Consider the following 26051-nt stretch of genomic DNA (forward strand, 5'->3'; position numbering starts at 1 on the left):
TACCTTTAAAATCCTCCCCATCCCAAGTTGAGGTTTGTTTTGTTTATGACTATTCCCCTCTTCTATTATATCCATTTATGGTCTTTTCCACTAAAGTGTCCAAAATAGAATGCCCTCTATTTCATTAATTTACCCTGCAAGGTAAATTGTTCTTGGCTATAAATCATTAGCTTTTGTCATTTTTTGAGTATTGAGTTCCGAATTTTTTTCAGCTTTCTCTTGTGTGATGCTGATTTTGGTATTTGAATTCTTTCTTTTTGGATGCTCAAACACATTTTTAAATATTTTTTTTCCTTCACCAGAAGCTCAGGATTGAATTATGATATTTCTGTTATATTTGCATTTTAGACATATTCCAGAAATCAGTTGGTACAATCTTCCTATTTTCACCTTGCCCTTGTATTCTCATAAATCTGGAGAGTTTTTACTTATGATATCTTGAAATAAAGCATTCAATTTTTTTTGGGGGGGGTAGGAGTGGGGAGGTCTTTTGGTTTTCATGTAGTCCCATAAACATATTCCTTTTTTTGATAACTTTTTATTGACAGTATATATGCATGGGTAATTTTTTTTTACAACATTATCACTTGCACTCACTTCTGTTTTGACTTTTTCTTTCCCTACCTCCACCCCCTCCCCTAGATGGCAGGCAGTCTTATATATGTTAAATATGTTACAGTATATCCTAGATACAATATATGTGTGCAGAACCGAACATTTCTCTTGTTGCATAGGATGAATTGGATTCAGAAGGTAAAAATAACCTGAGAAGAAAAATGCAAACAGTTCACACTCATTTCCCAGTGTTCCTTCTCTGGGTGTAGCTGATTCTGTTCATTATTGATCAATTGGAACTGAATTAGATCTCCTCTTTGTTGAAGATATCTACTTCTATCAGAATACATCCTCATACAATATTGTTGTCGAAGTGTAAAATGATCTCCTGGTTCTGCTCATTTCACTCAGCATCAGTTCGTGTAAGTCTCTCCAGGCCTTTCTGAAATCATCCTGCTGGTCATTTCTTACAGAACAATAATATTCCAAAATATTCATATACCACAATTTATTCAGCCATTCTCCAAATGGGCATCCATTCAATTTCCAGTTTCTAGCCATTACAAAAAGGGCTGCCACAAACATTTTGGCATATGTGAATCCCTTTCCCTTCTTTGAGATTTCTTTGGGATATAAGCCCAGTAGTAACACTGCTGGGTCAAAGGGTATGCACAGTTTGATAACTTTTTGAGCATAGTTCCAAATGAGTACTGACATTGTTAAATGATACTGCTTAGATCCCTGTGGTTGACTTTCCTTGATTAAGACGCTGCCACGGTTCTCTTCCCCTTCCTTTCCTTCCCTTTTCTTATCAGAACATTGTAGCTTTTAACTTCCCTAGGGTTTCCCTGTTTGGGAGGCTAACTTCGACTTTCTAGTTCGTTTACTTGAGCAAAAGCTAGCTACTTTGGCTGGTTTCCTTTTTCAATGTCCTTTGGTTTTGGCTATCTTTTTGTACAGTTTTTGTCCAGTTAAAGGAGTTGATATTTTTCTTTGGATTTCTTGATTCCTATTTAATCTGGTTCTCTTTTTAGATAATTTCTGGAACAAAAGAAGGAAATGTGGGATCCTGTATGATCTTTTCCATCTTATAGAAAATTTGTAATGTTTCTCACTCCAAAACTTTTTGAATGCTCAATATAAATTAACCAAATTAGCATTTATTAATTGATTACTATATGCTAGGCTTTGGGCTAAGCACTGAGGACACAAAAGCAAAAATATAAAATATAATATTGGATAAGGAATTATACTTTTTTCACCAAGACAATTTTTTTCTTTATTCTAGAATAATTTTAGTTCACATAATGGCCATTTAGGAAAATATGCAAGTTGACTATCATCATCATCCTTATCCACTTATTTATTTGTCTTCGTTGTCTTCAACAATCATCATCATCATCATCATCATCATCATCATCATTATCAGCAGCTTTCTAATAGGAGAGCTTATCCACCAAGAAGCACAATATTAACTTTCTGTTAATAAGTTGTCCTTGAAAAAAGTGCTGTCCTTGAAAAGTGCCCATGGTTGGTTAATGTCAAAATTTTCACTATTATTCTGTTTACATAGTACCCTGCTAATTGTAAACTAGGATTCCTGATTTGCATAGTGATGTGGGAATACTTTATATATCTCTCAAAACGATGCTCCATCTGGAATAAAATTTTTGCAAAGGCTTCCCACCATCTATCATGAGTCCTCACTCCACGTATGGAGGAGTGTGTTTTCTTTTAAATGTTTTATACCATATTGTAAAGACCTTTTTTTTTTTTTTTTTTTTTTTTAAACTACGATCTGAATCATCTGCGTTCCTTAAAGCTCCATACATACTGTATTAGTTTCTCTCATTCACACCCTCTCTTCCTGTGTGTTCTCCAGGTCAGTTGGGTATCAGATAATTCCACGTGCCCGACTTGAAAACTGGAGGAGAGTAGCATTCTTCAAGTTTAGAAAAGAATGGGAAAAAAAATAGAGTTGTCCCTTTAAGAACCTCTTTTCCATTTTACTCTATGTTTACATAACATAGGGGACGATTCCAACGGCGAGACCACGAGGGGGAAGCTGTTTCTTTTCTTTCTTTTTTGGGGGGGTGTGGGGGGCTGGGGGTGAGGACTCCCCTACCCCACGTGCTCCAGAAGGGGGAGTCCCTCCGGCTGGGAGTAGCTCTCGGGCCGCACTTTCTTCGGGGCGGGCTTGGGGCGGCTGCCTGCGGCCGGAGGCGGGGGTGGCTCCGCCGATCGCAGTTCGCTCCTCCCTCGCCTGCACGACTCCGTTGCTTCGCTGCGCTCCTTCTCCGACTAGACTGTTCTCTCGGAAACCCGTTGCCTCCGGCTCCATCGCTCCGGGACAGCCGCTGGACTACGAGTTGGGGCCACCTCGGGAGGAACGCGGGGTCGATCCACGGTCTCGGCGGGCGCGCGGGCGGTGAGCCCAGGAGCCAAGACGGAGCCGCTCGGGGACTGGCCGCCCCGCGGCCCCCTCGCCGCCGTCCCTTTCCCTAGCTCCCTGGCTCCCTTCTCCGTATGGGATTGTAGCCGCGGCGCGGACCCGGCGGGGATCGCGGAGGAGGCGGCGGCGCCCACGGGGCCGGAGTCCCTGGAGCTCGGGGAGGACGAGGACCTGGAGGACGAGGAGGGAGCCGATCGCGGGTCCATGTTTGCCCCGGGTTCGGAAGAGCCCTGCGCCCCCAGCAAAGAGCCGCGGAAATACGGGGAGCTCGTGGTGTTAGGGTGAGTGAGGGCCCCCGAGCGTCGCGCCCGCCCAGGGGATCCCCGGGGGGAGTCGGGTCAGTTTGTCTACCAGCACCATTAAGCTCTGCTGTGTGCCGAAATCTGTGCTGTGCGCTGGGGATACAAAGAATGGCCCGAGACGAGCCCTGCCCTCGGGGAGCTCCTAGTCCAGGGAGCACGCCGGTGGCTTGCAGGCAACTGCGTGCAAAGAAGCTGCGACAAGAAGAGAGTGGAGAACTCCCACCCCCCCTCCTCTTTCTGGGGCCACGAAAAGTAGAGGGCCGAAGCGGAGGTTGGGCCCGAAAGTGGGACTGTATACAGCTGGGGCCATTGTGGGGCAGGGACTAAAGGGACAGATTCTCAGTGTGTATGTTTCATTTGTGGGAGTCTCTTTCCAATCTCACTTCAATGTAGGGTATCCTGGGAAGTGTGCGTATGGTGGGGGGCGGGGGAGAGGGAGGTGTGGGAACTTAATACCTTTTTCCTGGGCCTCTCGGCCCGGTTGAGTTAAGGGGTTTTGCGAATGTGTGCGATCTTGTAAGGGAGTCGGGGGTGGGAGAAAGGGAATTGCTGCTCTGCTTTTCCATCTAACTACCGAGACTAATTTTTTTTCCTTTCCTTTTCCCTCCTTCACTCCCCTTTCCCCTTTTTCCTTTTCCCTTCATCCTCGCCTCCTTTCTATTCTTCCTCTTTCTTATCTTTCTCCACTCGTCTTCCCCTTCTTTTTCACTCCTCCCCTTTTCCCCGCTCTTCTTTCTTCTCCTCTTTTCCCTCTTCTTTCTCTTCCTCTTTCTCCTTTTCCTTTCCTCCTTTCATCCCTTCTCTTCCTCTGTTCTCTCCTTTCCCTCTTGAAGTTCTTCCTCTTCCTTTTGGTTAGAGAAATCTGGAGGAAGTACTAGGGTTGGAGGATTGGTGAGGATGTATCCTGGAGGGAAAGGGCGGAATAAAGTTTGTGTGTATTGGGGGACCTGATATGGAGGTTGAAGGAATACTAGCAATGTGTCTCAAAGGGGTGGGGAAGAGGCGGCATCGGAATACTTTGAATCTCTGGAGGACTAAATTCAAGGGCTGGATTAGTAGCGATGTGTCTTGGAGGGGTGGGAATGGGAGTGGAGATGGGGATGTGTGTGTGTGAGACACTACTGTAGTATCGATGTGATTGGGGAATAATAGGAATTGTTTGGGAGGGAGGTGTAGGTGCGATTCATGCTCCACGAGGGAAAATAGGTTTTGCGTGTATATTTTTTCTTTTATGCCTCCTCATCCCCTTTGCTACAGTGTTTTTTATTTAGTGTCCGACAGATGGATGCTGAGACTTTTTTGGGATGGGTACTAATTTGCAACTAAATTGGGAAGCAGACAATTACACACACACACACATACACACACACACACGTGTATATATAGTTATGGTAACGGGAGCGTCCACAGTCTGGGGAAAGGCCTTGTGGTGAACTGTCTGGACCAAATTCGTTGGTCTGGTCTTCTGTGAACTTTTCCCCATTGGGAATTTACGAGTTTGTTGGATACAGGAATTAAGAGGTAGCTTCTTCCTGATATGTGGGTCTTGAGCTCTGGAGTGGGGAGCAAGGCTGTGTTCTTTTGACACTAGAACGGCATCTTTAAGGTGGCATCTCCGGGAAGGATGCTTCCTCATAACCAGTGAGAGACAGCTCCTAGACAGAGAGACAGCAGTAGGAGTTCATAGGGATTTAGCTTTGTTCTCTCTTCTGGTGAAGACCACGTTTTGAAGATAGTAATTATGTATAATCATCAAACTGAAGCAATTGGAAACCTAATTTTATCTACTCTGTCCTTGTCACATTTTCCATTATTTATCCTTAATAAGTAAAGGACTCTGGTTAAAGAGGAAGAAAGAGGACAGTGAAAGAGGGGGTATTTTGGGAGGAGAAGATAATATTAACTTGGAAAAAAATAGAATTTGAGTTAGACTATAGAATGGAAATGGGAAATGTTTTATACTTATTTAGATATAGAGTTCTGAGTTTTCTTCCTTTTTAGTTAAGATAATGAGGCATTTTTTCAGGGGATAGTAGTGAGGGAAAGATATATATAGGCAAAATAAAAGGCTTCTAACTTGATTAAAAAAAGCTGAATTATTCTACAGAAATAATACTATATATATATATATATATTTAGATTTCCTATTTTCTCATTTGATCCTCATAATATCCAGTGATAGAGGCTTTCTTACTTAGGAGAAAACAGGTTTGGAGAAGTTAAGTGAAACATGTCCTTGGTCATAAAATTGGCAAGTTTTTAGAGATATGATTTGAATTTAAATCTCTTCTGACTCAAAAGTTCAGAGAGAGCTCTTGCTCTCTGTATGCAATCTTTTTTTTTTTTTTAATTTTTATTTAATAGCCTTTTATTTACAGGATATATACATGGGTAACTTTACAGCATTAACAATTGCCAAACCTCTTGTTCCAATTTTTCACCTCTTACCCGCCCCCACCCCTTCCCCTAGATGGCAGGATGACCAGTAGATGTTAAATATATTAAAATATAACTTAGATTCTGTATGCAATCTTTATTTTAATAGCTGAACTTCTTAAAGTATCACTTAACAAACCATATTTCTTGCAAAAATGTATCAGAACTTTAAAAAAGAGAAACATATATGATGGATTTCTATACAAGTTACCATTCAGGATTTTCAAGTCCTTACTCTTTCTGTTCCCATTACTGGAATGTTTGTTAGCATTAACCAGTTTTAGATAGTTAAGTTCAAAATAAGCATTTCCCTTCATTACAAAAAAAATTACATTTTAATGCAATTTTTAGTAGTGATTAGTAATATTTATTACAGATAAGCTGAGGCAGACAGGGTTAAGTCACACAGATAGTAAATGTTTGAGCCTAGTTTTGAATTTGGAAAGAGGTATCTTCCACACTCCAGGCCATCCATTGTGGCATCTAGCTGCGCTCTTGAAGACGTATTACCAATTTTTGGACATTGTTAATTTTGGGGGATTTTATTTTTCTTTGTATTTAATCAGCAGCTAGGTGGTACAGTAAAGTACTGTTTCTGGAATCAAGAAGATCTGAGTTCAAACCTCATGACCTTAAATATCTGTTGGACAAGTCACTTAATCTATCTGCTTCAGTGTTCCTCAACTGTAGAATGAGGATAAGAATAATACCTATCTATCAGTGTTTGTATGAGAATCAAATGGGATAGTACAGTGCCTGGCACATAGTATTCATTTCCTTTTTTCCTTCCTAATTTAAATTTACATCCTAATAACTTCCATGCTTTGGTCATAGTTCTACTTTTTTGGCAAAAGCAGAACAAATCTAAGCCCTGTTTCACTTAATATATATTTGTCCATTAAGGAAATAAAGATCCCTCTTATGCTGCCAAAAAATCTTTGTGAGAAATCTCATTATATAAAAGTCTCATTATATTGCTTCCTTGCTTAAAAAAATCTTCAGGGGTTCCTTATGGTTTCCAGGATAAAATACACATTCCGTATTTAAAGTCTTAAAATCTACTTCAATCTGACTTCTGCTTTTTTAATCTTATTTCACACTATTCCCCTTTATATGCCAAATTGAACTGAAAGCTGTCTCACTGAATAAAGCATTTTTCTGTCATTTTGTAGGAAGAGGATTTACCCCATCCTGGTTGTATAGCATTTATACTTCCTTTTTCTACATTTCGTTCTTTGGAACTTTTGGGGTTCTTAATTTACTTTGTCTTACTTCAAGTGCTTACCCTTTGTCTTTCTACTTAGTTCTTTTCCTGGCACACTTTGTCTTATCTCTCTTGCTTGTCATTAGTTTAAATTTGTTCTGTTTTTGCCAAAAAGGCAGAACTGCGATCAAAGCATGTGAATTACTAGGATAGAAATTTAGAGTAGGAAGGAAGAAAGGAAACAAGTACTGATATGTGCTAGGCAGTGTACTTATTATCTCATTTGATTCTCATAAAGACATTGGTAGGTAGGATACCTCATTTTACCCGGGGATATTTTTTCTATTGTATGAGATGTGTCTACTTAGAAGAGCAGTAGCACCTTGAGAGTAAAGGTAGGGACGATTCCTTTCCCTCCCCACCTCCCCAATAGTCTCCAGTGCTTAACAAACCCTTGCTGTGCAGTGGCTCTCAACAAATGTTTTCTAAATTAAATTGAATTGAATTTTCTTGTTGAAAAAGTTATTGTTAGTAATTTTAAACTCTCAAGACTTTTAACCCTTTAAGTGCACATGATGTTAGGTCTTTTTTCTATCTTCCAAATGGAAACATTTAAGAACTATATCAAATCAAACTCTGATTCTGTAGTTTTGAAAGTTATCAGAAAACATAGTAAAATATGTGCAGCTATTCTACATTGTAAAATAAATATAAAATACACATCCAGAAAAGATCTGTTAATATAGCTTACAAGTTGGGCTTGTTGGAAGTTTAGATGTCTTATCACAAAATAGAATCATAAGACTTTATTGTGTCATTTGCTTAATTAATAAAATTTTGAATATCCATTTTTTCAGCTATTGGCTGAGAAGGGGATATTATTCAGTGGAACTAAATGCCTTAAAAATGAGCAAGAAATAGTTGAAATTAAAACAGAAATGCCCACCAACACCCTCCCCCCCCCAATCTGGCATTTAAAATTTTTGTACATACTTAAAATTCCACTGATAGAATTTAAATAGGAAAACTTTTTGCATAATAATGTTCTAATACTCTCCCTAAACCTGTCTTCTCTCAGCAGAGCACTTTGCCTCCTACTTTATTGTTTTTAATTTTTTCTTGTCCCCTAATTGTGTACCTTTAAATACTTCTAAGTCACCCCCTATTTTTTCTCCCTTTGTGTTCTTAATCCTATCTGGCACTGTCTCCTTAGCCTTAGATTATTTTGTAACTCAACTCTCCCTTAATTTCTCCCTATCTCTTGACTCCTTTCTTTGTCATAAACTTAACTGGTCTCTGCCAAAAGGGTGAATTCAGTCTAATGGGGTCATGATTATTTAGTTATTAATTAATTTCTTAAATCTTTCAGGTTATCCTTTATAATGTTGTAGTCACTGCATAAATTTTTCTAGGTCTGTTGTTCACTCTAACATTCATTGAATTCTTACAGGTTTCTTTGAATTCATTTCTTTAGTCATTTCTTACTACATAAATAATACATTTTAGATTTCATATGTCATAAGTTTCTTTGTTACTGTTAACAGCATTGTTTCCCCCCTTTGACCTGGAAGCTCTGGATTTTTACTGTATTTCTCCTTGCCTTGTTTTCCAGGTCAGTCATTTTTTTTTTTTATCATAAGATACCTTGCATTTTCTTCTTTTGATCAGAACAAAAAATTTCTGTGTGTGTGCTGTAAATGACATCTATTGGCTGTTTTGTTTTTCATGGATACCATATTTTATAAGATTTTCCATCTTTTGTTTTTTAAGCTATTTTCCTTTCAAATTTTTATTTATATTATATTTATATATACTAATGTATATAAATATAAGTATATATTAATTATTTAATTTTTATAATTCCATTTTTTTAACCCTTGCTTAATTTCTTGCAAATATTCTTGTAGGCTTTGTGTCCAAACTATCTTTTTCTCTGAGTCTTTTTTTTTTTAAACTTCTTGTTTATCTCCTGGTCCTTAATATTTCTTCATGGTGTTTCTTATCTGTTTCACTTGTTTGGATTGTTTTGTATAAGGTCCAATTTCTATCCCCTCTTGTACTCTTAGTCTTGACAGTTTTCTGGACCTCTTCCTCACCTCTACCTCTCCTGATATGATTTTGGCAAGTTTATTTGCACCTTCCTAATGTACTCTTTCACTCCTAAAACAAAACACCAACCAATTCTACAATCACCTGTTCACATCAAGGGTTGTGGTAGTGAGGGTTCATTCTTCCTTAGACTTTTCATTCTGATTGTTGATAGAGGCAACTTCTACTTCTCCCTACTGTTTTCTAGGCTTCCCCCTTAGACTTCTCATTCTTGATAGAGGCAACTTCTCCTTCTCCTTCTTATTCTCTGGGCTTGCATATTAACAATTTAAAATTTATAAAGCACTTTCCTCACAATATTATGAAATAGGCAGTTGCAATATTGTCCTCATTTTGTAGATGAAATTTCTCTAGATCTTTCTTAGTCAAAACTGATATGTAAGCTGAAATAAAAAGTAAAAAATATTATGAGATCCTTCATCAGATAGGAAGATAAAAAAACTATAACTAGATTTCCAAATTTTTGATGTCTTATAAAGTCATCCCTACAAAAGATTTTGTTAACATGTTCTGAGACATATAATATTTCATTTTAACATAGTTAATCAGGTAGGTGAAGTTATTGCTATTAGAGGAAAATTAACCAATACTCTGGGAAAAAATAAAATAAACTAATAGATTTCATTGGTTATTAATTTTTCAGCTTTTGTCAGGTAAATTAAATAAAAACAGTATAAATAGTTAGAATTGGGATTTGAAACTCAGCTAGTGGCAAATTGTTGGACTCTAGGAAATAGTTTTCATAGAATCATAGAATAGAAATGGAAGGGACCTTGGAGGGTACTGTATTCACTCAATACTAGCCTTCACTTTTCACTTTGGGAGAACTCTAGTTTTTGTTGGCATCCAACCTAAGTTTTCCTTTTCACAATTTTTTTACCCATTGTTCCTACTTCTGCTCTCAGGGACCAAAAAACTAAGTTTAATCTTTCTTTCTTTGATGCCCTTTCTAACAACTAAGATGCCCTTCTTAAGTCTTCTTTTCTTCAGAGTAAACATTTTCTTCAAGTGAAAGTCAAGGAATGATGAGGTTCTTCACCAATCTGGTTGCTGTCCTCTGGTTGTTCTGTTGATTACCAATGTCATTATGAAATTAATTAATTAATTAATTAAAAAAATAACTTAATTAATGTCATTCTTAAAATGGAAGTGAACACAACACTTAAAATGTGGTGTGATAATGGAAGATAATCCTTTTGTATTAGACATTGCATTGCTTATTATAGATAGATGAGCAAGTCTGGAGAAGATAAGGTCCAATTTCTATCCCTTCTTGTACTCTTAGTCTGTTGGGTCTGGAGATAAGAAGGCTGGAGATTCTAGCAAGTAAAACAGTACCTATCCTCCTTGGAATTTATATTCCAGTGGGGAAATTCAGTAGAGATAAGGGTGTTAGAATTGGAAAATGGTGAAAGAGAGATGTGAAGAATACATTTGCCTGGTCAGTGAGGTAGTCATAGAAAAGTAGTCAGAGACCATAGAGGTTAGCATGAGGTGAGCAACTATGGCTGGGTGCTGAGCTTGTAAAAGCCCCAGGTTTTTTGTTCTAGGCTTTTTTTCTTTTAGATGAACTATTTTCTTCATTTCTCCCCCATCTTATACTTCTGAAGTTATTTGAATTCATAAAGACTTTACATCTGTCTCTGTGAAATTTCATGATTGGCATTAGACCAAAATTTCAGCCTGTCAAGATCTTTTTGAATCTTGAATGTCATTCAACCTGTGTGATCTAGCTTTGTTTTTTTCTTTAAACTTGATAAGCATGCCAGTATCATATTGCCAAACACAGATTTTGGGGCCATTCTAATAAAGCATAGGTTCTTAAACCTGGGGCCTATGAATTTATTTTTTAAAATTTTCTAGTATTTTATTTTTCCAAATACATGCAAAGATATTTTCAATATGTATCTTTGCAAAACTGTGTTCCAAATTTTTTGTCCTCTCCTCTCATTTTCCTCCTCCCCAAGACATTGAGCAGTCTAATATAAATTAAACATGTGAGATTTTTCTAAACATATTTCCATATTTGTCATCCACACACATGCACACACAAAAGATCTGAAGGGGAAAAGATAAGCAAACAAATAAACAACAAAAATTGTGAAAATGCTGTGCTTTGAACTACATTCAGTCTCCATAGTTCCCTTTCTAGATGTGGATGGTACTTTCCATCACAAGTCTATTGGAATTACTTTGAATCATCTCAATGTTGAAAAGAATCAAGTCCATTATAATTGATAATCACATAATCTTGTTACAGTGTTCAATGTTCTCTTAGTTCTGTTCACTTCACTCAACATCAGTTCATGTAAGTCTTTCTAGGCTTTTCTGAAATCAGCCTGCTCAGCATTTCTTATGTACAATAATCTGTTACATCCACACAGCATAACTTATTCAACCATTCCCTCACTAAGGGGCATCTACTTAATTTGTGTAGACAAAGGGGTGCTACAAATATGAATTTGTTTTTAAAATATTTTATTAACTTTATTTCAGTATATTTCATTGGCTTTTTTTTCAACTCTATGTGTTTTATTTTATGCATTAAAAATATTATTCCATGAAAGAGTATAAGTTTTCCTAGACTGTCAAAGAGGACCATGACACACACAAAAAAATCAGTTAATAAACATTTTAAAAATACCTACTTTGTGCCAGGAACTCTGGAAAGTTGTAACCTCTGCAATAGGGATTGCCTTCCAAGTTGACATTGAACCGTTAATAACTCTGTTGTGTGGATCTGAAGATACAATGACTATCCATGCTGTCATAGAATCCAAATCTTTTGAGTTTTTCTACAACAGTAGTAGCATGAAAACATTTGTCCATTTGCATGGACAACCTCTCCTGATTGGTCAGTCTATTAATCTTCTTAAAAAGGAAATGAGTTCAATTAGGTGTAACATTCTTTTTGGTGAAGAGATATTGTTTACTTTTTCAAGTTTTTACTAATCAAAATAAGTTCTGGAATCTTGCTAGTTATTAAAATCAAGTTCAATAGCCTTTAGGAATTTTAGACTAATTCATTCTTTTCTAAAAATTGAGACATTTATCCTTGTTGAGCCCTGTGATCCATTTTGAGTTCCAGTCAAGCTCCATTGAAAAAAAAGTTGTATACTTTGAATCAATTGTTTGTCTCAGCCTCATCTTTCTCCTTTGAAAATAATGATGCCTAAATGCCAGCACATGCTGAGCAGACCCAGGGCGAGGTGCAGTCTCCATGGGGCGTCTATGGGGAGGACTTTACCACAGTGTTGGCTACTGTGCTCTGATTGCAAGCCAGTAGATCAGCAGAGAAGTTCTAAAATATACAATACAAACGCAAAAGGTAAAGAGGGTACCCCAAAGTATCGAGTCTCATGGGACCTGGCCTCACCGGAAGTGACTCAGCACGATCCCAGCGCAGCTACTACTGCTCCACTGTCACTTTGGCTGCCTGTAGAGGAAGCTTGGAACTTCATTGCCCTAAAAGCAGATCCCAATTTTTTTTAAAAATAACTTTTTATTGACAGAATCCATGCCAGGGTAATTTTTTACAACATTATCCCTTGTACTCATTTCTGTTCCGATTTTTCCCCCCTTCCCTTTACCCCCTCCCCCAGATGGCAAGCAGTCCTATACATGTTCAATATGTCACAGTATATCCTACATACAATATATGTGTGCAGAACCGAACAGTTCTCTTGTTGCACAGGGAGAATTGGATTCAGAAGGTAGAAATAACCTGGGAAGAAAAACAAAAATACAGTTTACATTCATTTCCCAGTGTTCTTTCTTTGGGTGTAGCTGCTTCTGTCCATCATTGATCAATTGAAATTGAGTTAGATCTTCTCTTTGTCAAAGAAATCCACTTCCATCAGAATACATCCTCATATAGTATTGTTGTTGAAGTATATAATAATCTCCTCGTTCTGATTATTTCACTTGGCATCAGTTCATGTAAGTCTCTCCAAGCCTCTCTGTATTCATCCTGCTCAGATCCCAATGTTTTAAAAAAATGAGTAAAAAGGCAAAGCAAGCTCTAACTATAGATAGTTTCTATAGTGAAAGAAAAGAACAGATTTTAAACCCTGAGGAGACTAAAAGCAAATTGTCTTCAGATGAAACCCCAAAGGGTGATATAACCTGGTTCCCACCATACAAGCCTTGCCTAGAAGAAATTAAAAAGGAAGAAAAATGGAGAAAGGAAAGGAAAACTTTGCAAGGGGGTTTGGAAAAGACACATAACTCATTAAAAGATAAATTGGAAAAATAAAACAACTCCCTGAAAAACAGAATATGTGAAATGGAAAAGATAAAGAACACCCAGGACAACAGAATTTGTGAATTGAAAAAGGTAAAGAACTCCCAGGAAAACAGAATTTGTGAATTGGAAAAAGAAAATAACTCCTTAAAAAAATTGTGAAATGGAAAAAAATTCCATAGAACAAAACAACTCATTTAAAAGCTCAATTGGACAAATACAAAAAGAAGTAAAAAAAGTAAATGAAGAAAAAATTCATTAAACATTGGAAATGAATGATTGGATGAGACATCAAGAATCAGTCATGCAAAACCAAAAATATGAAAAAATAGAAAAAAATGTTAAATACTGACTTGGGAAAACAACAGACCTGGAAAAATAAATCTAGGAGAGATAATCTAAGGATTATTGGACTCCCTGAAAGCCATGACAAAAAAAAGAGCCTATACACTATTTTTCAGGAAATCATCAAAGAGAACTGCCCAGATGTCATAGAATCAGAAGATAAAATTGCCATTAAAAGAATTCATCAAATACCTCCTGAAAGAAACCCCCAAAATTAAAACTCCAAGGAATATTATGGCTAAATTTCAGAATTATCAGACCAAGGAAAAAATATTATACGCAGCCAAAAAAAATTTCAAATACCGAGGAGCCACAAGAAGGATTACTCAGGATCTAATTGCTTCCAATTAAAGGATTGAAGGATCTGGAATCTGATATTCCAAAAAGCAAAGGTATTTGGAATGCAGCCAAGAATAAACTATCCTGCTAAACTGAGCATTTTCTTCCAGGAAAGAATATGGGCATTCAGTGAAACAGGTGAATTCCATTTATTATTGATGAAAAAACCAGAGCTAAACAAAAAATTTGACTTCCAAATATAGGACTCAAGAGAAGCATGAAAAAGTAAAAAGAACTCTTGAGAATTGTATTTCTGTTATGGGTATACATAGAGAGTGCATGTATAATTTGATTTTACTGTTATACTATAAAAAAGGAACTAGAGTTGGAGAGGGGATTGTACCAAAAAAAGGGAAAAGTGGAGGTAAAAAGAGGGAAATTACATCTCATGAAGACGCAAAGAAACCATATTGTATTTGAGGAAAAGAAGGGAGGGGGATGAACAATGTGTGAATCTTGCTCTCATCAGCTTTGGCTCAAAGAAAATTATTAGATATATTTGGTTTAGAGAGAAACTTCTCTCACCTTATTGAAAAGTGGGAGGAGAAAATTGAAAAGGGAAGGGGTAGGCTAAATAGAAGGGAATGCAAAAATAGTAGGGGAAAAGTATAAGAAAAGAGGAGGGAAGCTAAAGGGGAAGGGCTGCTTGAGGCAAGTGATGCCCGTAAGTTAAATATTGGGGTGGGTATTCAATATTGTATTAGAAATGCTAGCTTTGGCAGTAAGAAATGAGAAAGGGATTAAATGAATTAAAGTAAATACTGAGGAAACCAAATTATCACTCTTTGCAGATGATATGATGGTATACTTAGACACCCCCAGAGAATATACTAAAAAGCTATTAGAAATAATCCACAATTTTAGCGAAGTTGCAGGATGTAAAATAAATCCACATAAATCATCAGCATTTTTATACATCACTAACAAAATCCAATAGCAAAAGATACAAAGAGAAATTCCATTTAAAATAATTCTCTGTAGTATAAAATATTTGGGAATCTATCTGCCAAGGGAAAGTCAGGAACTATGTGAGCACAACTACAAAACATTTTGCACATAAATAAAGTCAGATCCAATTTGAAAAATATTAAGTGCTCTTGGATAGGTTGAGCAAATGTAGCAAAGATGACAATATTCCCTAATCTACTTATTTAGTGCTATACCAACCAGACTCTCAAGAAACTATTTTACCGACCTAGAAAAAATAACAAAATTCATTTGGAAGAACAAAAGGTCAAGAATTTCAAAGGAACTAATTGAAAAAAAATGAAGGTGGCCTAGCTATACCAGATCTGAAATTATATTATAAAGCAGTGGTCATCAAAACCATTTGGTACTGGCTAAGAAATAGACTAGTTGATCAGTGGAATAGGTTACGTTCACAAGACAAAATAGTCAATAACTATAGCAATCTAGTGTTTGACAAACCCAAAGATCCCAGCTTTTGGGATAAGAATTCATTATTTGACCAAAACTGCTGGGAAAATTGGAAACTAGTATGGCAGAAACTAGTCATTGACCCACACCTAACACCACATTCCAAGATAAGGTCAAAATGGATTCATGATCTAGACATAAAGAGTGAGATTATAAACAAATTAGAAGAACATAGGATAGTTTACCTCTCAGACCTGTGGAGAAGGAAGGAATTTGTGACCAAAGAAGAACTGGAGTTTATTATTGATCACAAAATAATTTTGATTATATTAAGTTAAAAAGTTTTTGTACAAACAAAACTAATGCAAACAAGATTAGAAGGGAAGCAATAAACTGGGAAAATATTTTTACATTCAAAGGTTCTGATAAAGGTCTCATTTCCAAATTATATAGAGAATTGACTCAAATTTATAAGAAATCAAGCCATTCTGCAATTGATAAATGGTCAAAGGATATGAACAGACAGTTTTCAGATGAAGAAATCGAAACTATTTCTAGTCATATGAAAAGGTGCTCCAAATCACTATTGATCAGAGAAATGCAAATTAAGGCAACTCTGAGATACCACAACACACCTGGAAGATTGGCTAGATGACAGGAAAAGATAATGATGAATGTGGGAAAACTGGAACGCTGATACATTGTTGATGGAATTGTGTATAGTATTCTGGTTGATTTTCTGGAGGTTTTTGGACCAGGCTTTGTTTCAGCAGAATAATCACCAAGACAATAACCAGGCATAAAGTCCAAAAGTCTTTATTGCCTCCTTCACAGTCTGTTTCCTTGACTGGGGCCCAGGGTAGCTATCTGGAGGCTCTTCATATAAGCCTTGGTCTCAGTGGAGGAAATGCAGGAGGATTGGCTAGCCACCATGGTAGTGCAAATTGAAGTGAATGTCTCTGCCCAGTCCTTGTTGGCTCTTATATACTCTATTATAAATATATCATCATAGGTGTGATTCTTGTAGAATAAGCGTCTCCCTTGTAGAACTATATTAAGTACTAAGTACATGTACTAAACTAGAAAACTATTAATGACCATGCTAAACTGGATAACCATTAAATTAACACCTTGTTGTAAGAATTTCTCCAGAATTCTGGCCCATTACAACTGTGAAGGAATCCAAACATTCCTGGAGAGCAATTTGGAACTATGGGCAAAAAGTTATCAAACTGTGCATACCCTTTGACCCAGTAGTGGGCTTCTATCCCAAAGAGATCTTTTTTTTTTTTTTTTTTTAAATAATTTTAACTTTTTATTGACAAAACCCATGCCAGGGTAATTTTTTTTTACAACATTATCCCTTGTACTCACTATTGTTCTGATTTTCCCCTCCCTCTCTCTACCCCCTCCCCCAGATGGCAAGCAGTCCTATACATGTTCAATATGTCACAGTATATCCTACATACCATATGTATGTGCAGAACAGAACAGTTCTCTTGTTGCACAGGAAGAATTGGATTCAGAAGGCAAAAATAATCCAGGAAGAAAAACAAAAATGCAAACAGTTTACATTCATTTCCCAGTGTTCTTTGGGTGTAGCTGCTTCTGTCCATCGTTGATCAATTGAAACTGAGTTAGATCTTCTCTTTGTCAAAGAAATCCACTTCCATCAGAATATATCCTCATACAGTATCGTTGTTGAAGGACATAATGATCTCCTGCTTCTGCTCATTTCACTTAGCATCAGTTCATGTAAGTCTCTCCAAGCCTCTCTGTATTTATCCTGCTGGTCATTTCTTACAGAACAATAATATTTCATAACATTCATATACCATAATTTACCCAACCATTCTCCAATTGATGGGCATCCATTCATTTTCCAGTTTCTAGCCACTACAAACAGGGCTGCCACAAACATTTTGGGACATACAGGTCCCTTTCTCTTTTTTAGTATCTCTTTGGGATATAAGCCCAGTAGAAACACTGCTGGATCAAAGGGTATGTACAATTTGATAACTTTTTGGGCATAATTCCAGATTGCTCTCCAGAATGGTTGGATTCGTTCACAACTCCACCAACAATGCATCAGTGTCCCAGTTTCCCACATCCCCTACAACATTCATCATTATTTTTTCCTGTCATCTTAGCCAATCTGACAGGTGTGTAGTGGTATCTCAGAGTTGTCTTAATTTGCATTTCTCTAATCAATAGTGATTTGGAACATCCTTTCATATAAGTGGAAATACTTTAAATTTCATCATCTGAAAAAAAGGTTCGTAGCCTTTGACCATTTATCAATTGGAGAATGGCTTGATTTCTTATAAATTAAGAGTCAATTCTCTATATATTTTGGAAATGAGGCCTTTTTCAGAACCTTTAACTGTGAAGATGTTTTCCCAGTTTGTTGCTTCCCTTCTAATCTTGTTTGCATTAGTACTTTGCCTTTTGTAGAATTGTAGATTCTACAACAAAGGCTTTTTAATTTGATGTAATCAAATTTTTCTATTTTGTGACCAATAATGGTCTCTGGTTCATCTTTGGTAACAAATTTCTTCCCCCTCCATAAGTCTGAGAGATAAACTGTCCTATGTTCCTCTAATTTATTTATAATTTCGTTCTTTATGCATCCCAACGAGATCTTAAAGGAGGGAGAGGGATCCACATGTGCAAAAATGTTTGTAGCAACCCTTTTTGTAGTGGCTAGAAACTGGAAACTGAATGGATGCCCATCAATTGGAGAATGGCTGAATAAATTATGATATATGAATGTTATAGAATATTATTGTTCTGTAAGAAATGACCAGTGGAATGATTTCAGAGAGGCTTGGAGAGACTTATATGAACTGATGCTAAGTGAAATGAGCAGAACCAGGAGAACATTATACACTTTAACAACACTAATATATGATGATCAATACTACTGGGCATGGATCTCTTCAACAATGAGATGATTCAAACCATTTCAGATTGTTCAGTAATGAAGAGAATCAGCTACACTCAGAGAGAGAACTATGGGAGATAAGTGTGGACCACAACATAGCATTTCCATTCTTTCTGTTATTGTTTGTTTGCATTTTTGTTTTCCTTCTTAGGTTTTTTTCTTTCTAGATCTGATTTTTTTTTTTTGTGCAGCAAGATAACTGTATAAACATGTCTGTATATATTGGATTTAATATTTTTAACATATTTAACATGTATTGGACTACCTGCCATCTAGGGGAGGGGATGGGGGGAAGGAGGGGAAAAGTTGGAACAGAAGGTGTTGCAAGGTTTATTGTTGAAAAATTACCTATGCATATGTTTTGTAAATAAAAAGCTATAATAATAATAAGAGGAAACAAAACAAAAAAGGACTTGCAAATTATTTTATACGTCATTTCAAGTATCTATAGTGGTCTATAAGTCTATGTTGATTATAAGGCAAAATTCAATTGATAAACATAGTCATTAATAAAGGGACCTTGTTATAATATTATTTTGTCTTATGAGGGGATTGCTATAACATCGCCATCATAACAAAGCTGTAGTGTATCGTTATCTGGTGTTATCAGAAATAATTTTTTTGTGTTCATATGGCTTTAAAAATATATAGGCTTTACTTTTTAACTTTTGTAAAAATAAAATGTTTATGAAGATTGTTTACCCATCACAAATTCTAATTTGTATTCTGTGATGATGATGTAAATAATGGTTTGAACATGGGACAAATGTGGAGGAGAAAAAGAAGAGCAGGAAAGAGGGACCAGGTACTACGGGCCATTTGAGCATAACTTTGTGTAGCAGTTAACCTATGGAATAGAAGACAAATGTACAACTTTCTACTTCAGTATGCTTCTCTCATAACAGTGCTGATTGGATTGGGAGTATAAAGCTTGAAACCATTCTTATTCCTCCAAAAGGGAATATGGGAAGTATTGAGGGTAAGAAGTATGGGTAGAAGTATTTGAAACTACCTTTTGTATTTACTTTCAGTAATTTTAAACTTTCTGTTGACCATTTCATATGGTAGATTTGCAATTTGATAGACAAGTATTATGTGGAATACTAATTACTACAGTAATCTAGTATAACTTATTGGGTGGAATTTTAAGAATAAAATTTTCACAAAAGGTATAACGTGGTCTTCTTGTGACAAAATAGATTCTTAGATGACTTGTCTTTGGAACAAAATCTTAGTTGCCAAAACACTGAATTTCTTTGAATAGTAGTTTAGTGTTCTTTGGTCTTTAATTTAGCTTAAGAATTATAAACTTTCTCAATAAAAGGTACAGTTATATAATTTACTAAAGCACAGCTCTGTTTCCTGTTAAATCTTCTTATGGAGAGAATCTTAAACTTTTAACAATCATAAGAATTTATGAATAAAAATACATAAACAATATTTTAAAAATCTCCTGTCTAACCTTTGTGTAGCAATTAAGAAACTTAGAACCAAATGAATTAATAGTGAATGTTTTTGTTTGGTCCAGGGTTTCCTTCTGCTTCCTCCCTTTCTTTTCTTTGTACTCATCTTTCTCTCTGCCTGGTACATAGTAGGCACTTTCAGTGTTGATTGATTTTCTAATATATACTGTATACACATAGCATTTTGGTCTTTTTATATTTTACTGTATACTTTATATATGCCATTTTAAAACATAATATTAAATTAATGATCTATAACATTCAGTAAGAATAGAATTTTGTTTCTGCTAAAATTTTACTTTTCTAACTAAAAAATCCCAAAATCTTTTATCACCTATCCCCAAATATCAAGACTAAGCTTAAGTCATCCTGTTTCTATATTTCTGGTTGTATTCTTTGGTGATTAGTTATTTTCCCATTGGTTTGTATTCTAACTTGTGTAATAATCTGGAACTGGTCCATATTTTGGTATTTAAGCATATATGGCTGAGAAATCTATAATCAAAGAATTCTTATGCTTAAGACACTTAGATAGCGTCTATTTTAAATCTTATCTTGTTTAAAATAGGCAAATGTACCATTCTACAATTGGTGCTAAGTTCTTTAACTTTTATGTGGGAACTGGGATAAGAACTAGCCATTATTTGTCTTTCATGTTTAAATTAGGTGGTTGTGTAAACCTCTTAACTAATTTAAATTCTCCAAGGAATTGACTTCCTTATAATTACTATTTCAATCCTAGAGTTTAGGACACCTGTTGCTTATTCTCATATTTGGATTGTTTTTCTTTTTGTCAAGTGGTTTTCTGTTTGTGTCCTGGGTTTTCCTGGCTTTTATTTATTTATTTTTTTTTTAGTTCACCAGTTTTGAGAAACTGCCTCTAGCAGGTGTAGCAAATGTTTCTCTGATAGACTGCTCAATTCTTCTAGCCTTTTCTTTCTATCTGAACTCCTAATTTTTCCTTCAGTGTGCAATACCCATTTTAAATTAATGGCAGCTCCTACTCATAAAGGAGCTTCCTATTTAAAATCACATTAAAGAAGAAGCCATCCTGGTTCATTTTTAGTGCTCACATAAGAAAATGCATAGTAAGATTGTCATGGACATGGTCCTTTTCTCATTTTGAGGATAGTGGATAGAGGAGTTTTTTCAACTAGAGGAATAGAAGTGAACCCTTCAAACATTTCAAAGACATTTCTCATTTCAATTCATTATTTAAAAAATAATTGTGTGAAGGAGAAAAGCTGTGATATATACCTATTAATTTCTTTCTGGAATAATGCTATCTAATCTCAGCGACAATAACAAAACACAAAAAATAACAAAACAATAACAAAAACACTTGGATTTTTTTTTTTCTAGTTTAACTTGGGAAGAGGGGCCTTTAAAACACTTTTCACCAAAGTAAAATCTTTTATTTTCTAAGAGCTAATAACATTGTAGAATTATTCTTTCCTGATTTTTGCTCTTCCATTTAGTATTAAGAAAAACCCTTCATGAAATAGACAGCAAAACTATAATAGTGAGAGATCTCAACCTTGCACTCTCACAATCAGATAAATCAAACTACAAAATAAATAAGAAAGAAGTCAAAGGGAGGTAAATACAATACTAGAAAAGTTATATATGATAGATCTTTGGAGAAAACTAAGTGGAGACAGAAAGGAGTACACTTTCTTCTCAGCAGTTCATGGAATTTATACAAAAATTGACCATATATTAGGACATAACCTCAAACTCCAAATGCAGTAAGGTAGAAATAGTAAATCCATCCTTTTCAGACCATGATGCAATGAAAATTGCATTCAATAAAAAGCCAGGGGAAAATAGACCAAAAAATAATTGGAAATTAAATACTCTCATACTAAAGAAATGATGGGTGAAACAGCAAATCATAGATATAATTAATAACTTCATCCAAGAAAATGACAATAATGAGACATCATACCAAAATGTGTGGAATACAGCCAAAGCTGTAATAAGGGGAAATTTTATATCTTTACAGGCTTATTTGCATAAAATAGAGAAAGAGAAGGTCAATGAATTGGCCTTTCAACTAAAAATGCTAGAAAAGAAACAAAAACCCCCAGTCAAACACTAAACTTGAAATTCTAAAAATAAAAGGAGAGATTAATAAAATTGAAAGTAAAATAAAACTATTGAATTAATAAAACTAAGAGTTGGTTCTATGAAAAAACATTTTTGCATCCTCTGTAAGGTATTATAATGCTAGATTAATTTTTTTCATATTATTTTATAATTTTTTTCATATTATTTTGAAGTTGACAAATGTTAACAACTGTAAACATTACTCTATACAAAGAAAAAATGAGATTGTATAAGAAAATATAATTCTTCACTACAAACTTGTTTTTTTATTGTAATTTTTGTAAATAGTATTTTATTTTTTCCAATTACATGTAAAGAGAGTTTTCATCATTCATTTTTTATAAGATTATGAGTTTCAAATTTTTTCCCCTCCTTTCATTCCTCTCCCCAAGACAGCAGGCAATCTGATATAGGCAATACATGTGCAGTCATGTAAATATTTCCACATGTCATGTTGTGAAAGAAAAACCACACAAAAGCCTCCCCCTCCAAAAAAAAAAAAAAGTGAAAATGGTATGTTTTAATATATATTCAGACCCTACAGTTCTTTATTTGGATGTTTATAGCATTTTCCATTGTAAGTCTTTTAGAATTGTCTGTGTTCATTGTGTTTCTAAGAAGAGCTAAATCAATCTTAGTTAATACTGACAGGTTGCTGTTACTATGTATAATGTTTTCCTGATTCTGCTCACTTCACTCATCATTCATCATTCATCATACATTAAGTTCATGTAAGTCTTTCCAGGTTTTTCTGAAAATTTCCTGCTCATCATTTCTTATAGCACAATAGTATTATAACAACATATAAATGTGTAATTGTGTAATAGCATTATATTCATATGGCACAACTTATTCAGCTATTTCGTAATTGATGAGTATTCCCACAATTTCCAATTCTTTGGAAAGAGACCTGCTAAAATATTTTTCTGCTTGTGAATTCTTTTCCCTTTTTAATGATCTTTTTAGGATACAAACCTAGCAACAATATTGCTGGATCAGAGGGCATGCACATTTTGATTGCCCTTTGGACATACTTCCAAACTGCTCTCCCAGAATGATTGGCTTAATTAAGAAATTATTTTTATTTTTTGACATTTGATTTATTTATTTAATATTTTCCCCAGTTACATTTAAAACATTTTTTTTTACATTGTTTTAAAAACTTTTGAGTTCTGGATCCAACCATTCTGGAGAGCAATTTGGAATTATACTCAAAAAGTTATCAAACTGCATATACCCTTTGACTCAGCAGTGTTACTACTGGGCTTATATCCCAAAGAGATCTTAAAGAAGGGAAAGGGACCCACATATGCAGAAATGTTTTTGGCAGCCCTCTTTGTAGTGGCAAGAAACTGGAAACTGAATGGATGCCCATCAATTGTAGAATGGCTGGATAAATTATGGTATATGAATGTTATAGAATATTATTGTTTGGTAAGAAATGACCAACAGGATGATTTCAGAAAGGCCGGGAGAGACTTTCACGAACTGATGTTGAGTGAAATGAGCAGAATCAGGAGATCATTATACACTTTAACAACAATAATATATGATGATCAATTCTGAGGGATGTGACTCTCTTCAACAATGAGATGATTAAAACCACTTCCAACTATTCAGTAATGAAGAGAATCAGCTACACTCAGAGAGAGAACTATGGGAAATGAGTGTAGACCACAATATAGCATTTCCCTTCTTTCTGTTATTTGATTGTATTTTTGTTTTCTCCCTCAGATTTTTTTAAACTTTTTTTCTAGATCCAATTTTTCTTGTGCAGCAAGATAACTGTGTAAATATATGTACATATATTGTATTTAACACATACTTTAACATATTTAACATGTATTAGACTGCCTGCCATCTGGGGAGAAGGTGGGGGGAGGAGAGGAAAAGTTGGAAGAAAAGGTTTTGCAAGTGTCAGTGTTGAAAAATTACCCATGCATATGTTTTGTCAATAAAAAGCTATAATAATAATAATAATAAACCAAAACTTTTGAGTTCTACATTCTTTCCTTTATCCCCACTCCCAATTAGGAAACCACATGTGAAGTTATAGAAAACATTTCCATATACGTCATTTTGTGAAAGAAAGCATAGATTTCCCATCCTAGTGAAAAAAAAAAAACCCTCAAAAAATAATTAAGAGAAATAGAAGAATTTAAAAAATTAAAAAAAGCTAATTTAAAAGGAACAAAAAAATCAAATGTTAACAAAGTTGTACATATTAAAAACCATCCATGTCTTATCATTATAAGAATCCATCCAACATGGGAGAGATTTTTCTTAGTTTCTAATATTTACAAGGCACTAAGGAGCACTTTGGCTATCTACTTGTTATTCTTTACCATCATCCTGTGACCAATCCATCTTCTTTTTCCTTATATTGTAATAGATTGCAGTTGTTTCTGCAGAAACCCTGAGGGTCTACCCCTCCTCAATCAGTTTTTTTTTTGGACTAGTAAAAGAGGCCAGAAACCCTGAAGGTCTACCCCTCCTCAATCAGTTTTTTTTTTTTTTTTTTTTTTTTGGATTAGTAAAAGAGGCCATTCTGTCTTATTTCTTATCTAACCATAATCACTGATTAGGTGTTGTCTTAGTCAAATTGACAACTGTTGAAGACCTTATCTTAAAGAGACTAAGCCTCTGCATCCAGAGTCAATTCCTGGATGTTGTCCTGATCTGTATCTTGCCACTGGACTAATATGCCTCTGGAAGAGAACTGAAATTGATGACTGCACAACCTTCCCTTACTTGCATGTCATCCATCACTTCCCTGATGTCATGATATTCTATCTTAATGTGTTATCTCATGGTCTTCATAGCAACCCTATAAGTAGGAACTATTATTATTCCTACTTTCCAGATGAGAAAATTGAGGCACAGAAGTAAAGTGACTTCTCTAGGGTCATATAGCAAGGTTTGAGATAGGATTTGAATTCCATTTTTTCTTACTTCAAGTCCATCATGCTTTGCATTGTGCCACCTTATTCAGTTCCTTGAAGACATCTTATATTCCTATTATTTGGAGTTCCTTATTGTTTACATATTACAGTCTGTTCATACTCAGTATATACCTTTCCATTATTAGTCAGTCAACAAATATTTATTAATCATCTATTTCATATTTAATTCTTTGGAAGACTGTTACACTATAAATTTTGGGTCTCATCCAGCATTAGGAGGATGCTGTGCTTAAAAGATGGACCTTTGCTTTCTAGGAGAGATTGGGGTAAGTAAAGGAGGTTTATATTTTTCAAAAGGTAATAATGGCTTTTCAAATACACATTGCTATCTGGATAGTAGCTATTCTTCCTCCTGTGTGGATGATTTTTGCTTTGTGGTCAAGATAAACTCCTTTAAATGATTACAGATGTGTTCCAGAAATTTCTTCAGTTTTCAGGGATATGCTGAAATCAGCCCAATTTTATCAGCAAATGGGAGTTTCTGTAGGACTTCACTATTTATAGGGAATCTGTCTTCATGTTGGCTGTAGTGCTGTATCTTCATCAAAGTAGAGAATACGTTTAGCATCACACTTGTTTATAATTCTTTTATATTTTACAAGGAATCCTGAATGATTTGGATGTAGGGGACACCTAGTGTAAAGCCTTGCTTCTACTGAATCAAATACCTTTTTTCTTTTCTTTTTCTTCTTCTTTTTTTTGGGGGGGGGCAGTCAACAAACAGGGGAATTTTACATTCTGCATCTTTCAGTTATTGTGAAGTGGTCAAGATATGATCCATGGTTGAAAAGTGCTTTACAAAAGTCTATATGTTCCATAATAATAATGTCTTTGTTAAAGATGTCAATTTGTGTAGAGATGGCAATCAATTTTTATAGTTGGGAGAGTAGGCCAAAGACTAATAGTCACTGATGTTTACCGCATTGCATGTTTTAATTTGAATAAGAACTGAAAATAGAAGATACCAAGTACAATTTAGCTGGGTTAGCTAACCTTTTCTTTCCCATTAGTAATGAATATGAAAGTGATCCAGCATTTTTTCCTTTTATGAATTTTTCTTTCTGTTGTAAAGCTGTTAAATTAGTTTTCTTTTTCCTTAGGAATACAGTCTAAGTAGGAGTTTTCATAGCTAAGGCACATTCTGCTAAAAGTATATAACTTAGGCAAGCAGTTTATAAACTGATGTTGGAGCTATGATGACATTGTGTCC

General features: G+C 35.3%; 1 protein-coding gene and 1 long non-coding RNA gene across 2 annotated transcripts in view; one reads left to right on the forward strand and one right to left on the reverse strand.

Moving 5' to 3' along the window:
* Positions 1-2690: 2690 nt before the first annotated feature.
* The window catches only part of PELI2 (pellino E3 ubiquitin protein ligase family member 2), a 120332-nt gene continuing 96971 nt past the window's right edge, over positions 2691-26051 (forward strand). The window contains exon 1 of the mRNA XM_031952631.1: positions 2691-3288. Coding sequence (XP_031808491.1) covers positions 3212-3288 — 77 coding nt within the window. The 5' untranslated portion in view covers positions 2691-3211. The remainder of the gene's footprint in view (positions 3289-26051) is intronic.
* The window catches only part of LOC116421584, a 163298-nt gene continuing 141776 nt past the window's right edge, over positions 4530-26051 (reverse strand). The window contains exons 4-5 of the long non-coding RNA XR_004232017.1: positions 9143-9441; positions 4530-4964 (exon numbers count right to left, since the gene is read on the reverse strand). This is a non-coding gene — a long non-coding RNA (uncharacterized LOC116421584). The remainder of the gene's footprint in view (positions 4965-9142; positions 9442-26051) is intronic.

This window comes from Sarcophilus harrisii, chromosome 2 (assembly GCF_902635505.1).
Source record: "Sarcophilus harrisii chromosome 2, mSarHar1.11, whole genome shotgun sequence".
NCBI lineage: Eukaryota > Metazoa > Chordata > Mammalia > Dasyuromorphia > Dasyuridae > Sarcophilus > Sarcophilus harrisii.